Source organism: Scyliorhinus torazame, chromosome 22, assembly GCF_047496885.1.
Source record: "Scyliorhinus torazame isolate Kashiwa2021f chromosome 22, sScyTor2.1, whole genome shotgun sequence".
Lineage (NCBI taxonomy): Eukaryota > Metazoa > Chordata > Chondrichthyes > Carcharhiniformes > Scyliorhinidae > Scyliorhinus > Scyliorhinus torazame.
In genome coordinates this window covers 46,095,190-46,109,626 of record NC_092728.1, presented here as the reverse complement: position 1 = coordinate 46,109,626, position 14,437 = coordinate 46,095,190, and the positions used below count along the sequence as shown (strand labels likewise).

Below are 14,437 nucleotides of genomic sequence, written 5' to 3'. Positions count from 1 at the left end.
GTTTGTGGGCTGATGCCCTAAGCAGGGTAAATTCCTCTTCCTCGTGTGCCAGGCTTAGCCTGATTCAATTTAAGGTGCTGCATAGAGCACACATAACGGGAGCAAGGTTGAGCAGGTTCTTTGGGGTGGAGGACAAGTGTGGGAGGTGCGGCGGAAGCCCGGCAAACCACACGCATATGTTTTGGCTGTGCCCGGCACTGGAGGGGTATTGGAGGGGAGTGACGGGAGTGATCTCGAAGGTGGTGAAGGTCCGGGTCAAACCAGGCTGGGGGTTAGCTTTATTTGGAGTTGCGGATGAGCTGGGAGTGCAGGAGGCGAAAGAGGCCGATGTCGTGTCCTTTGCGTCCCTAGTAGCCCGGCGTAGGATTTTACTCATGTGGAAGGAAGCGAAACCCCCCGGACTGGAGGCCTGGATAAACGATATGGCGGGGTTCATAAAACTGGAGCAGATTAAGTTTGCGCTGAGAGGATCGGCTCAAGGGTTCACCAGACGGTGGCAACCGTTCCTCGACTACCTAGCGGAACGTTAGAGGGAAGATAGATGACCAGCAGCAGCAACCCAGGGGGGGGGGGGGGGGGGGGAAGGGAGGGAGGGGGGGGGATAGTTTCATTTTATGTTAGTTGGTTAGTTTACCATGTTAGTTAGTTACTCATTAGTAGATTGTAGTTATCATGTTACTTGTACTGTTAACTTTTCTTTTTGTTTGATGTGTAAGGGGAAAAAATTGTGTATGAAAAACTTTAATAAAATATATTAAAAAAAAAAAAGAAAATACAGAGCAATAAGTGAACGATGATGAAACATGGATCTTTCACGCTTTTTACTTGAAGAATATTTGACAGAGTACAATTGGTTACAACAGAATTATGGAAAAGGCAAAACGTCAACACAAAACATGTATCCAGGACATCTTTCACCCCATTTACAGTTCAGAGATACGAGTTGTACGTTTGTGTTTAAACAGATTCCAACATCACAAAGCAAAATATTTTGGGTTAGTGGGAGGAGCTGACTAGGCCAGCATTTATTGTCCATCCCTAATTGCCCTTGAGAAGGCGGTGGTGAGCTGCCTTCTTATACCACTGCAGTCTGTGTGGAGTAAGTACACCCACAGTGCTGTTGGCAGGGGGTTCTGGAATTCTGACCCAGCGATAGTGAAGTAACGGTGACATATTTCCAAGTCAGGATGGCGAGTGATTTGGAGGGGAACGTCCAGTTGGTGGTGTTCCCATGTGTCTGATGCATTTGTCCTGTAGTTGTGGGTTTCAAAGATGTTGTCTAAGGAGCCTTGGAGAGTTCCTCCAATGCATCTCGTAGATGGTATACATGGCTGATAATGTGCATCGGTGCTGGAGGAAGTGAATGTCTGTGGATGGATCACTTTGTCCTGGATGGTGTTATGTTTCTTGTGTGTTATTGGAGCTGCACTCATTGTCATAATATCCACGCATGTATATAATGAAGTGCAGACAGGCAGTGATTGACACATAGGATGACCAGTAAGCACACAGCACAGTGCAGCCAATCACCAGACAGGACACTACCACTATAAAGCCAGAGGGCACTAGGTTTCCCGCTCTCTCGGGACCCAGCCACTGAGACAGTCAGAGTCCACAAGCTAGCACAGTGCAAACACCATGCGGTAGCTAGTAAGTCTGGCCAGGCTACTACAAGGTCTCCAGTCAGTTCAGTATAGTGTCAACACACAGTTAAAGATGAATGTTAGTTCTATCGTTCAATAAAACCGTGTTGGATCTTCGACAGTGTTAGAGGTCTGTTTCTCGCTTCGCTGCATCAAGTGCAGTCCACACCGAACCGACCTGCCTAACACATCACTCATCCAGGCAAGTGGGGAGTATTCCATCACACTCCTGACTTGTGCGTTATACATGATAGACAGGCTCAGGGGGGTCAGGAGGTGAATTACTCGCTGAAGAATATCCAGCTTTTGACTAGGTTTTTGACTGTGTTGACCTTGAGGCCACAGTGTTTATATGGCTGGTCCAGTTCCATTTCTGGTCAATGGTAACCTCTAGGATGTTGATAGTGGGAGTTTCAGCGATGGTAATGCCATTGAATGTCAAGGGCAATGGATAGATTCTCTCTTGTTGGAAATGGTTATTGCCTGGCACTTGTGTGGCATGAATGTTCTTGCCATTTCTCAGCTGAAGCCTGGGAATTTGTTTAGGCCTTGCTTCATTTGGACTTGGACTGAACACATGAATTAAAATCAGTCGGATTTTAGTCCGGATCAGGCCGGAATTGCCTGGCCGTTGGGATTCTCTGCTGGCAGTGAATCCTCGCCCGCGGATTTCCCGGCCACGTGGGCTGTCTTCAATGAGAAATCCCATTGACAAGGGACAGGATCAGAGAATCCCGCCGCCAACAAATGGCGCGCTGTCGAGAAACACGCCGAGGTAGCAAGCGTTTTGTCTTCTTTCAGCACTTTAATTTATTTCTTAAAGTATTCTTAAAGTATTCCTAAAGTATGTTTAGGGTGTGTCTGAGCTTGAGGGGGTTTTGGAAAGGATTTTCGGACGTAATGACAAAGAGTTCGGGGCTAGAGGTAGCTCAGAGTCCGGGGTGGCGATATTTGGAGTGTCGGAGGATCCGGGAGTACAGGTGGAGAGAGAGGCCTTTTCCTCCGATAGCCCGGAGACGGATTCTGTTGTGCTGGCGGGACACGCCGAAGGCGGGGGTATGGGTGAGCGATTTGGCAGAGTTCCTGCATTTGGAAAAAATCGAGTTCACCATTCGTGGGGTGGAGGAGGGGTTCACCTTGAAGTGGAAGCTTTAAGGGGTATTTAAGGTTCAGCGGTGGGGGGAGGGGGAGGTGGTGTTGTTCGACATTTTGTTTGGGTGGGTGGGGGATAGTTGGAAAAGGGAGGCGGGTGCCGCGGTGGCAGTGAGCTGGGTGGAGGGTGTTGCTTGAGGGGAGGTACGGGGGGGGGGTATTTTGTCACTTGTTGCCCTGTTTGGCTTTTGTATTTTTGTGATTATGTATATATTTAAAATGCCTTCAATAAAATGGTTTTCAAAAATATATATATATGGGTGATGGGCTGGGGTATGGGCAGCTGCTTGACTGGACAAACTGGAGGACATGGTGAAGAGGTCTCTGGGAAGGTGGACTACCGGAGTTGGCAGCCCTTGCTGAGGGGGTGACAAAATACCTTCCATCGTCCGCTATGATTCATCGGCACAAAGTGACACTGAGTGTCAATGCAGTGTGCATTTGCAACAAGGCACCGTGAACGGTCACTTGCTCATCTTCAGTTACTTTGGCCTGAGTTTTCATCCTCGAGGGCTGGCAGCGGGAGTCAGGAAAATTCCCAGATCATTTCCCCTTGGGATAAAGTGCTTTCAAGGTGGGACTCTTCATTGCTGGGGGGGGGTGGTAAGTGTGGGCTGGAGTCGGGCCTGCCAACCCGGGAAAGAGTTCAGAGGCAGCGGCAGGAGCTGCTGGTGCCGAGGCAGGCTGTTTAATAGGCCCGACTTGTTCTTGTGCGACTTTGTCCCAATTAAAATTAAAGTACAAAGATCCTCCAGTTCTTTCATCCCGAGAAAGGTTATTTCAGTGCGAGGCAAAATAATTGTCATTCATCGAACTCTTTGCAGTGTCAATAACAAAGCCCACATGCCCTTCAAACCACTTAACCTCATGTAAATAAACATTGTGATAATTACCAGAGAGATCAGAAAGTCTGCTTAATTGTCTGCTCAATGTTTTCTCTCTGGCGCAGCTGTTTTATCAAGAGTATTGTTTGATATAAGCAAATGACTGCGGATGCTGGAATCTAAAACAAAAACAGAAAATACTGGACAATCTCATCAGGTCTGACAGCATCTGTGGAGAGAGAAGGGAACTCACGTTTCGAGTCTGGGTGACTCTTTGTCTAAGAGTATTGTTTGGCTCTCAGCTTAGCTGTGTATGCTTGGCATTATGGACTCCCCTTTTAAAAGGTCCCCCCATACGGACTATGGTCCACAACTTGTCTGAGCGGATGTAAATCAGGACTCTGCCTGACTCCATGACAATTGCAGGAAAGTCGGACATGCCTGTCTCCGCAATGGAGTGGGGCAGGTTGAGAGTGCTGAACGCGGGCTTTCCACAGGGGCCGTTTAAAGACATTCCCAAAAATCGGATAGCCCCGGAATGGGGTCGGGAATCTTGGAATTGGGACCCAACTGCCATGTTTAAAGGGCTGCTGAGTCTCCCCGACTTGGTGAAAATGCAGCCCAGCATGAAAAAGTCCTAATGCAAACCTGGCAAGGCTGAAAAGGAGGGTCTCTGCGTTCACTGGGTGTTACTGAGTGAGTGCTCTTTGCGGAGGAAAGGAAAGTCTGACTGCAATCAGAAAATATGTAAAATCAATGCAAGGAGGGATTCGGGAAGAGAATGAGAACAGAACCCAAGGACGCAAGTTGAAGTGCCTGATCTCCCTTGGTCAGCTTCAGCCAGTACAAAGGAATACACATTGCTAGAAACCCAAAACATTTTGTTACCTGTACCTGCGTTTGACTTGGTTCTTTTAAAATAAATTATGACCTCTAATAACCCTTTACGACAGAGATAGATAGGTTCTTGATTAATCGGGGGATCAGAGGTTCTGAGGAGAAGGCAGGAGAATGGGGATGTGAAAAGTATCAACCATGATTGAATGGCAGAGCAAACTCGATGGGCCGAATGGCTCAATTCTGCGTCTATGTCTTTTGGTCTATTATACGCTACATTATACTCCAAGCACATCACAATGACAATTTGCATTAATCTCACATTTTTAGCACAGTAAAACATCCCAAGTCACTTCACAGGAATGATCTCAAACATAATTCCAAATTACGGAGCTATTAAGGAGATATTAAGACAATTAACCAAACGTTTGCTCAAAGAGACCTATTTTAAGGAGTGTCTTAAAGGAAGGAAGTGAGCTGGGAAGGTTTATCGAGAGAATTAGACCGAGGCAGTTAAGGGCAGGGCGCTACTGATGGAATGAAGGAAACTGAGATGTGCCACCTACTGGTTTTTGGTGTTATCTGCACAAAATGAGATCTTGTTAAAATATATATCATAGCAAAATCCACCTTCAGCATGGAAAGAAATCTAATTTAAATTCTAATGAAGTCCCAATTGAGAGTACCAATAATGCCGGTGCTTTTACAATACATCTGTGTCTGTCAATTGACTTTGTTCCTCTTCCTCCTTGATCAATTTTTACTGGGAGGTAAAACATTGTCCTTGAAGTAGCCAGGGTTGGTGATATTTCCTGGTGGTTTGTAGACTGCCACCACCATGAACGTGCCCTTCCCGTCTGTTGCACAGCCAGCGCCCACCTCTTTTGATGCCTTCCACACCAGCTGGGTGAAGTGCCCTGGAACCAGCACAAAGAGAAAGACAATCTTTGCAGTGACATTCACAACCTCAGGGTGCCTGAAGCATTTTACAGCCATTGAAGTACTTTCGAAATGTAGTCACTGTGCGATATAGGAAACATGGTAACCAATTCATGCACAAGCAAGCTCCCACATATTATCATAATGAGCAATAAATCTGATTTTGCAATGTTAGTTGAGGGATAAATATTGATTAGGACACTGGGTAGAATATCCTGCTCTTCTTCAAAATGTGCCACGGGATCTATTACACTCACCTGAGAGGGCAGACGGGACCTTAGTCTAACATCTCACCTGAAAGGCGCCGGGCGCGGTTTAACCATCGCGTTGTGTCTGGCGCAGATCTGGGGGTGCTGGATAAATAGCGGGAAAGGCCAAAATCGAGATTCTCGCCGGGCGCGAATTAGTTTGACATCTAACTGGCCCGCTCCCAATGGTGAGCATATTATCAACCTCAATTTGCATTAATTTCCATCTCATCGGTGAGATTTAACCAGCTCCCCAACGACAAATCATATGGCCATCGTTTAGTGCTTTTCAAAAACGTGAAGCTGGTGCAATGGCTGCTGAGGGGGAGTGAGGGGGTGAGTAGCCATTTCCATTTTCCGGCATGTAGCTCAAGGGCACTGGAGCTGCCGTCCCAGTGTTCGGGCTGGGGGAGGCGGGGTCAGGAGCGGGTGGGGACCCCCTCAGGGGAGTTAGGCTTGGTCGGGGATCCAGCTCAGGGATTGCCCCTGCGCTGGGTGGAGGGGGGGTGAGGGGCTTTTTATCTGTGAGGCCTACAAGTCATCTTAAAAATTGTGGATACCCATAACAGGGACAACTACAGCTGTTGCCTGTCTGTGCTACCAAACATCTCAGGACAGAGTCCTGTTCTTGGTATACGCTGGAGGTCACTTTAACTCCCTTTGACTATGAGCAACCTCCAACTTCACAGCTGAAGGCCATTGCTAATAAAAAATTGACCTTGTTAGTTGTGAGAGCACTTCATAGCTGCAGGTTGTGTTTGCTGTTTGCTCCTGCTGGTGGCTGCAGATGCCTGGAGGCTGCTGTTGCTGTTTCCTTCCTTTTCTGTAGCCGGAAAGGAGGGCAATTCTTTCTAAGATATCTGGGTCCTGGAACACTTGGCTCAGGACGTATGAGTCCAGAAGGCAATCTGGTTCAAAGCAAGAAGATGCTGCGGGACCTGGTGCACGATCCCAATGGGCACCTGATGCTTTTGTTGCTGGTGTGGTGAGTGCTGCGTGTAACTGGCATGTCACCACGGATTAAACACGCTGAAAGTCAGGGATGTTCAGCTGCACCTTGAGCACCAGTGGAATATGTGGATGCCAGAATCTGGTTCCGGTGAGATTGGACCGTGTGGGAGGGCCTGCACAGCTGCGGCTCCTGGGCGGGGAATGGCACTGATACACTGATGGGGAGGCGGTGGCGTAATGGCATTGTCACTGAACTAGTAAACCAGAGACCCAGAGTAATGCTCTGGGGACCAAGGTTCAAATCCCGCCACTGCAGATGGTGAAATTTGAATTCATAAAAATGTGGATTTAAATCTAATGATGACCATCAAACCATTGTCATAAAAACCCGACTGGTTCACTAATGTCCTTTAGGGAAGGAAATCTGCTGTCCTTTTACCTGTAAAAATTACCTGTAACTTGACTCCTCTTGTTGTCAAAAACCTTCATAGCTCTGAACACCTCTGCTAAATCTCCTCTAAATCTCCCATTTAACTTATTTACTCCAAAGACAATTCTAGATTCACTCACTAGTCTCTCTTATTAATAGAGATTGATTAGGGTGATTAATCAGCAACTGCATTATTGTTGTGTCATATTACAACTAGTAAGGGCGGCACGGTGGTTAACACTGCTGCCTCACGGCGCCGAGGAACCGGGTTCAATCCCAGCGCCGGGTCACTGTCCGTGTGGAGTTTGCACGTTCTCCCCGTGTCTGCGTGGGTCTCACCCCCACAACCGAAAGATGTGCAAGGTAGGTGGATTGGCCACGCTAAATTACCCCTTAATTAGAAAAATTAAAAAACAATATTACTACTCGTGGATCGATGTGAGCTGGTTAGACTTCGATCCTTTTACATCTAGCAATGCCTATGTTTCTTGACATTTTTTCAACTCCTGTCCATTTGTATACTTTGTGGTGCTGTTACATTATGTTTCCAATTATTTTATGACAAATTTCAAATAAAGTATCACCAGTTTGTTTCTTTACTTTGTGCTTTGTGATCTGATTCTACCGCTTTTCCCCGAGTACTCACATAGGCTGGTCGAGCTTCTTCTGCCTTTCAGACATATCATGACTGATCTGTATCTTAAATTCTTTTACTCGTCTTTCATCCATAGTTCTTGATACCATAACCTAACAGAAATTTCAGTATTGCAAGCACCAATTGTCCCAGCACCCATAGCTCTGGTGCATAAAATACTTCTGGCGTGCACTCATGAATGGCCCAGCTCGAATTTTTAAAATCTGTCCTCTTATTCTTGGTCAGAGGAAGTAATTTCTCCATATTTACCCTACGGTGTCCTTATTGTCATTGTAAATAACTCACTCAGATCATGCCGTAACATTCTACACTTGAGGAAGTCCAAGCCAAATTCATGCTTCTCCTTAGTGACAGTGTATATTACCTGGGCCTTTTTAATTTCAACCTCTGACACCCACCCCCCCCCCAAAATGATTTCAAGGTGGAAGAGTGTAGTGACCGGCCTCTGGATTTCAATTGGAGATACATGGGATTTGAAAGGGACAGTGTGTTGGCTGTTGAAAATGGATTTTGCTACTCCTGGGATGTTTGGCTGGTTCTACTCACATTCAATGTATTACCTGGTAAGAATTTGAGTTCAGGAGCCATCTGAGATAGGTAGTTGAGTATTGATAACGATTGTGACTTGGTATCGTCACTATGGAGAGAAGTTCACTGAGAACGAACGGACAATTGGCTCAAAGTGCACTTATCTCAGCATCTTGTGTTCGCAGCATTCTGCTCTCCAGCCCAAACTGTTCAGGAACTCTTAAATCATGGAATTTACAGTGCAGACGGAGGCCATTCGGCCTATTCTGGCTGCACCAGTGTTTGAAAAGAGCACCCCACTCAAGCCCATACCTCCACCCTATCCCCACAACCCAGCAACCCCACCTAACCTTTTTTTGGATACCTAAGGGCAATTTAGCATGGCCAATGCACCAAACCTGCACATCTTTGGACTGTGGGAGGAAAACGGAGCACCCGGAGGATACCCATGCACACACACGGGGAGAACGTGCAGACTCCGCACAGACAGTGACCCAAGTCGGGAGTCGAACCTGGGACCCTGGAGCTGTGAAGCAACAGTGCTAACCACTGTGCTACCTTGCTGCCCAGGGTTTAACCGTTCTGTCTTCCTTCACCTTCCCTGGTTGACACGTGATGAAGACGGCCAGCTGACTCCAAGCACTTGTTAATATACTTTAATTCTAGAGACTGGTAATTCGCCCAATGTCGGTGACCCATTCAAGCCCTTCTTACCAATGAACACAGGACAAGTAACCAAGGGTGGTTACCTCCTCCCTCCCTGTCCAACACATTGGTTTGAGGTCATTTCTTTTAATCACTTCATGTTGGAGGCCACTTGCTGGATAAAGGAGTATGCAAGACTGCCAGAAGCCTTCCTACTGTTGCACGTTCATAGAGTCCAGTGACTGCAATCCAGACAGCACAATTTTTGTGACCTTTATCTCTACCTTGTCTTCATCCCTGACTCCTCAGAATTATTTATGGTTTTTTTCCCAGAGTGAGAGAGAGAATTAATGTTGCACCAGTTAATTCCATTAGAGTTCTATTCAGTCCTACAACACCACTTCTTAAATGTCCCTATTTCTTACAGGAAGCTTTTCAATGCTGTCTCTGGTTTAGTAATTCGAGCATATAATGAATTGGACTTCATTGTTGAGATCGAAGATTTGTAGAAAATAAATCGCTGGTGATTACATCCAATAGATAAGGAAATGAGTGAGGATGATTTACGAATGTGAAACTCTAACAGAGGATTTAAAAAGGAATTAGGACATACATAGAAACATACATAGTAAATAGAAGTAGGAGGAGGCCACTCGGCCCTTCGAGCCTGTACAACTATGTTTTTTAATTCGTTCATGGGACGTGGGCATCGCAGGCTGTGCTAGCATTTATTGCCCATCCCTAATTGCCCTTCATTATGATCATGGCTGATCATCAAGTTCAATACCCTAATCCTGCCTCCCCCCCCATATCCCTTGATCTCTTGAGCCCTAAACGCTAGATCTAGTTCCTCCTTGAAATTACACAATGTTTTGGCCTCAACTAGTTTTTGTGGTAGTGAATACCACAGATTCACCACTCGCTGGGTGAAGGAAATTCTCTTCACCTCAGTCCCAAAAGTCCCTTTGTCCTCAAACTATGACCCCTAGATTTCAACCCCCCCACCATCGGGAACATTCTTTCTGAATCTATCCTGTCTAATCCTGTTAGAATTTTGTAAGTTTCTGTGGGATCCCCCCTCACTCTTCCAAACTCTAATGAATACAATCCTAACCGGCTTAGTCTCTCCTCATATGCCATTCCCGCCATCCCAGGAATCAGCCTGGTAAACCTTTGCTGCACTCCCTCCATAGCAAGAACATCCTTCCTTAGATAAAGAAACCAAAACTGCACACAATACTCCGGGTGTGGCCTCACCATTGCCCTGTACAATTGCAGTAAAACATCTCTATTCCTCTATTGAAATCCTCTTGCTTTGAAGGGCAACATACCATTTGCCTTCTTCACTGCCTAACATAGCACACTTACTTCAGTGACTGACGCACGAGGACACCAAGGTCTCGCTGAGTATCCACCTCTCTCAAGTTACGCACATTCAAATAATAATCTGCCGTCCTATTTTTGCTACCGAAGTGGAAAACCTCACATTTATCCACATTATACTGCATCTGCCATGCATGTGCCCACTCACTCAGCCTGTCCAAATCCCACTGAATCATCTCTGCATCCTCCTCACAGCTCATCCTCCCACCCAACTTTGTATCATCTGCAAATTTGGAGATAATGGGCGGGATTTACTGACCATTCCGCCGCGTGTTTTTCGGTGGCAGAGGCCAGCGGGATCTATCGGATCAAGGCTGTAACTTTTTTGAGGGACACTGTCCCTCTTTTTTATTTGTTCATGCGATGTGAGTGTCGCTGGCAAGGCCAGCATTCACTGCCCATCGCAAACTGTCCTTGAGAAGATGGTGGTGAGCGTCCTTTTCCATTGAATTTCTTTCTCTCACCTGTTCCACTCTTGAAACCTGGATCACTGAAGCTGTATTTCTTGATTTCATTGTACCAGGCTTCACTCACTTCGGTCCCTAAAATAAAACAAAAGATATTCATGACAGTGTTTGAGAGGATGTGTGTAGAGAAGAGTTGTGGAAAAAATCAAATCAAATCCAAACTAGGGGCCATAAATGTAAGTTAGGGTGCAATTTTAGCACGGGGCTAAATCGCTGGCTTTTAAAGCAGACCAAGGCAGGCCAGCAGCACGGTTCAATTCCCGTTCCAGCCTCCCCGAACAGGCGCCGGAATGTGGCGACTAGGGGCTTTTCACAGTAACTTCATTTGAAGCCTACTTGTGACAATAAGCGATTTTCATTTCATTTCAATTGTCTCACTTTGACTCTAAGTGTTTCTGCCAGTGGGGAATTGGGAGTGTTTCCAACTGCCGCTAGGAGAGCTGCTCGTGTGCCATTCAGAATAATGTTGCAGCCCCCTCCAATTGCGGGCACGGCCCCCTCCAATCGGTGGCACGGGTGAATGAAGTTGTGGAAGATGGTGTTTGTTCCCTGGCCCAGGTTATTGGTGCTCACATTGATGAACAGCGAGATATCCCAAAGAGAATGGATGAAACGGAGGAGAGTATCCTGTCAGTCGATAGGGCAGTCTCCTCAATGGGGGCTCACCTTCAGTTCTTGGAAATTTGCTGCATGGTGTGTCTAACATCTGGTTGATTCTGGGAGATGGGGCTGGAGAAGGAGTATCCATTCGCCTGGTATCCCAAAGGGACTCGGGATAAATTCTCAGCTGAATTTGAGATCTGGCTACCATGCTTTCACAATCTCGATTGAGGGTTGGGAATTTTGGGTTCGTTGGACCACATTATATCTCTTCAAGACCTGGGATTGGTTGAAGAATCCGACCACTGGTCTTCAGGTGTCCGGCCCTCGATGTTCGTCAAGAAGGGTTGGTAGCGGCCAAACGCGACGGGGCCTAGGTTTTTCTTTACCAGGGCTTTGGGACGACGACATAGCGGAGGCGCCTTCAGTGAAACTCTGGATGGATCCTGGATGTTGCTTGACAATCCTGTCATGGCCTTTCCAAACTCCATAGATGGTTATATATCCTACAGCTCATCACTAATCCTGAACTTTCTTCCCTTGTGATTATGCCTCTGAGTTTGTGGCATTGCCTTTTATTCTGACAAAGGGGGCAGGATTCTTCGTTCCGCCAGCTGTGTTTTCCTGGGTGGTGCGCCCTCGCCAGCAGCGGAATTCCCCATTCCTGCTACCTACCAATGGAATTTCCCATTGTGGCCATCCCACGCTGCTGTGAAACCTGCAGGCATGGGTGCACTGCCAGCGCAACGGAGAATCCCGCTTAGGGTGTATGGTATGTGAGCACAGAGGCGTTTGTCGCCTGCTATCTTGTTATACTACGAGAAAACTGGTTGTGCAGACCTGTTTTTCTATATGTTCTAATCCTTGCTTTTACACTGAGGGAGTACATTTTCTTTATTTGTAGATAGGGTGAATAGCGCCACAGCAGGGTGGTGGGCAGGTGGTTTGGTATTGGGGTCTTGGGATGCTGTGTTAGGTCCCAATTTGTAGCATTTTATCCCATAAGGGATCCGGTATATTATGTATCCCTGTTTTTGTTATCCTGTGGAGGAAGGAATGCACCACAGTGCCATGTGCTCAGTGCTCATGGCTTTATCCTGAAATCCCCCACTCTTTCTGATATCCTTTCATTATCTATGAACGGTGATGCTGACTACAATGACTGATCATTTGTGTGAGTATTTCCTTGTCTTTTCTGTCAGTATATGTGGAATAACGATTACTCTGTACTGTACCAGATTTGGGGGATTTGTTGTAACTTGTGGTAAAATTGAAAACCTTGACTTCCGGTTGCGGCGATGCGGAGCTAAGCCGCACGATTCGGCAGCTCCCGCGATCACGGACTTTCGGGCTCTCTAGAAGAGCCCCAACGGGAATTTTTTGAAGCCGTTCCGTGTGGGAAGGGGCGAGTAAGGTCCCCCTTCACCATTTATGGATCGGACTAGAAACGAAACGGCCAAAAAAGCGGCGTTGGAGCAGCGGGAGAAGCGAGGGAAGAAAAACAAAATGGCGGCGGTCGGAGGTAAAGTGGAATGTGGGCCGGAGCTGCAAGAGTTCATTAAGCGCTGTTTTGAGGAGCTGCGGAAAGAGATGCTGGCGCCTATGCTGTCGGCGATTGAAGGATTAGGGATGACCCAGAAGGCCCACGAGGTAAAGATCCAGGAGGTGCAGAAAAAGGTTAATGAGAACGAGGATGAGATCTTGGGCCTGGCGGTGAGGGTGGAGGCGCAAGAGGTGGGCGGGAAGATTCGAAGACCTGGAGAACAGGTCGAGGAGAAAGAATCTTTGGATCCTGGGTCTCCCTGAAGGAGTGGAGGGGGCCGATGCCGGGGCATATGCGAGCACGATGCTCGAGTCGATGATGGGCGCGGAGGCCCCTTCGAGGCTTTTGGAGCTGGATGGAGCACACCGGGTGCTGGCGAGGAGGCCCAAGGCTAATGAGCCGCCAAGGGCGATTGTGGTGAGGTTTCACCGTTTCACGGACAGAGAGAGGGTCTTGAAATGGGCCAAGAAAGAGCGGAGCAGCAGCTGGGAGAATGCGGAGATCCGAATATACCCGGACTGGGGCACGGAGATAGCAAAGAGGAGAGCGGGTTTCAACCGGGCCAAGGCGGTGCTGCACCGGAAAGGAGTGAGATTCGGAATGCTGCAGCCAGCGCGATTGTGGGTCACATTCAAGGATCAACACCACTATTTTGAAACACCTGAGGAGGCTTGGACCTTTATTCAAACTGAAAAGTTGGACTCAACCTGAGGGTTTGTGAGGGTGGGGGGGATGTTTGATGTTTGTTGTACATAGGGTGTTAATCACGCGCAGGAAATGTTCCACGGGCTGGGGGATGGATGGGGATGGGGAAAGGGACCGGGTGAGAAGACCGTACGAGACGGTGGGCGCTGGTACTGGAGGGAGAGGAGGCTCGGGGAGGGGGGAAATGAGACAAGGCCGCGACAGGAGCTGCGCCAGAGGGGGCGGGGCAGGCTTAGGAAAGCGCGGGCTTTTTCCCGCGCTAGGGGAGAACGGAGGGGGGGGAAATGGAGGAGCGCACGCTGATTGGGAGATTCCCACACGGGGGGGGGGTCAATGGAACGGCGGGGGAAGCCGGGGTCAGCAGGAGTCAGCTGACTTACGGGAGTGCTATGGGGGGGAGCAAAAGAGCTAGACTTGGGTCTAGCAGGTGGGGGGGGGGGGGGGGGAATAGGGTTGCTGTTGCACTGGCCGAAGGGGAATGGGACACAGAAGATGTGGTCGGGGCGGGGGTCTCCCGTCTGGGGGACTGGAGGATGAGGGCGGCGCGGGCACGGGACTGGCCTAGAAAAGGAGATGGCTAGTCGGCAGGGGGGGGAGGGGAGAGGGGCCCTGGTGGGAGGCCTCCCAATCCGGCTGATAACGTGGAATGCGAGGGGCCTGAATGGGCCAGTAAAGAGGGCCCGAGTGTTCGCGCAACTTAAAGGGACTGAAGGCAGACGTGGTCATGCTTCAGGAGACACATTTGAAGGTGGCGGATCAGGTCAGGTTAAGAAAGGGATGGGTAGGACAGGTATTCCATTCGGGGCTGGATGCGAAGAACAGAGGGGTGGCAATATTGGTGGGAAAGCGGGTGTCGTTTGAGGCCAAGAATATCGTAGTGGACAATG

At 48.1% G+C, this 14,437-nt stretch overlaps 1 protein-coding gene across 1 annotated transcript in view; it reads right to left on the bottom strand.

The window, feature by feature from the left end:
* Positions 1-806: 806 nt before the first annotated feature.
* glipr2 (GLI pathogenesis-related 2) overlaps positions 807-14,437 on the bottom strand; it is a 117,817-nt gene continuing 104,186 nt past the window's right edge. Inside the window, exons 13-14 of the mRNA XM_072488147.1 lie at positions 10,700-10,777; positions 807-5,373 (exon numbers count right to left, since the gene is read on the bottom strand). Coding sequence (XP_072344248.1) covers positions 5,210-5,373; positions 10,700-10,777 — 242 coding nt within the window. The 3' untranslated portion in view covers positions 807-5,209. The remainder of the gene's footprint in view (positions 5,374-10,699; positions 10,778-14,437) is intronic.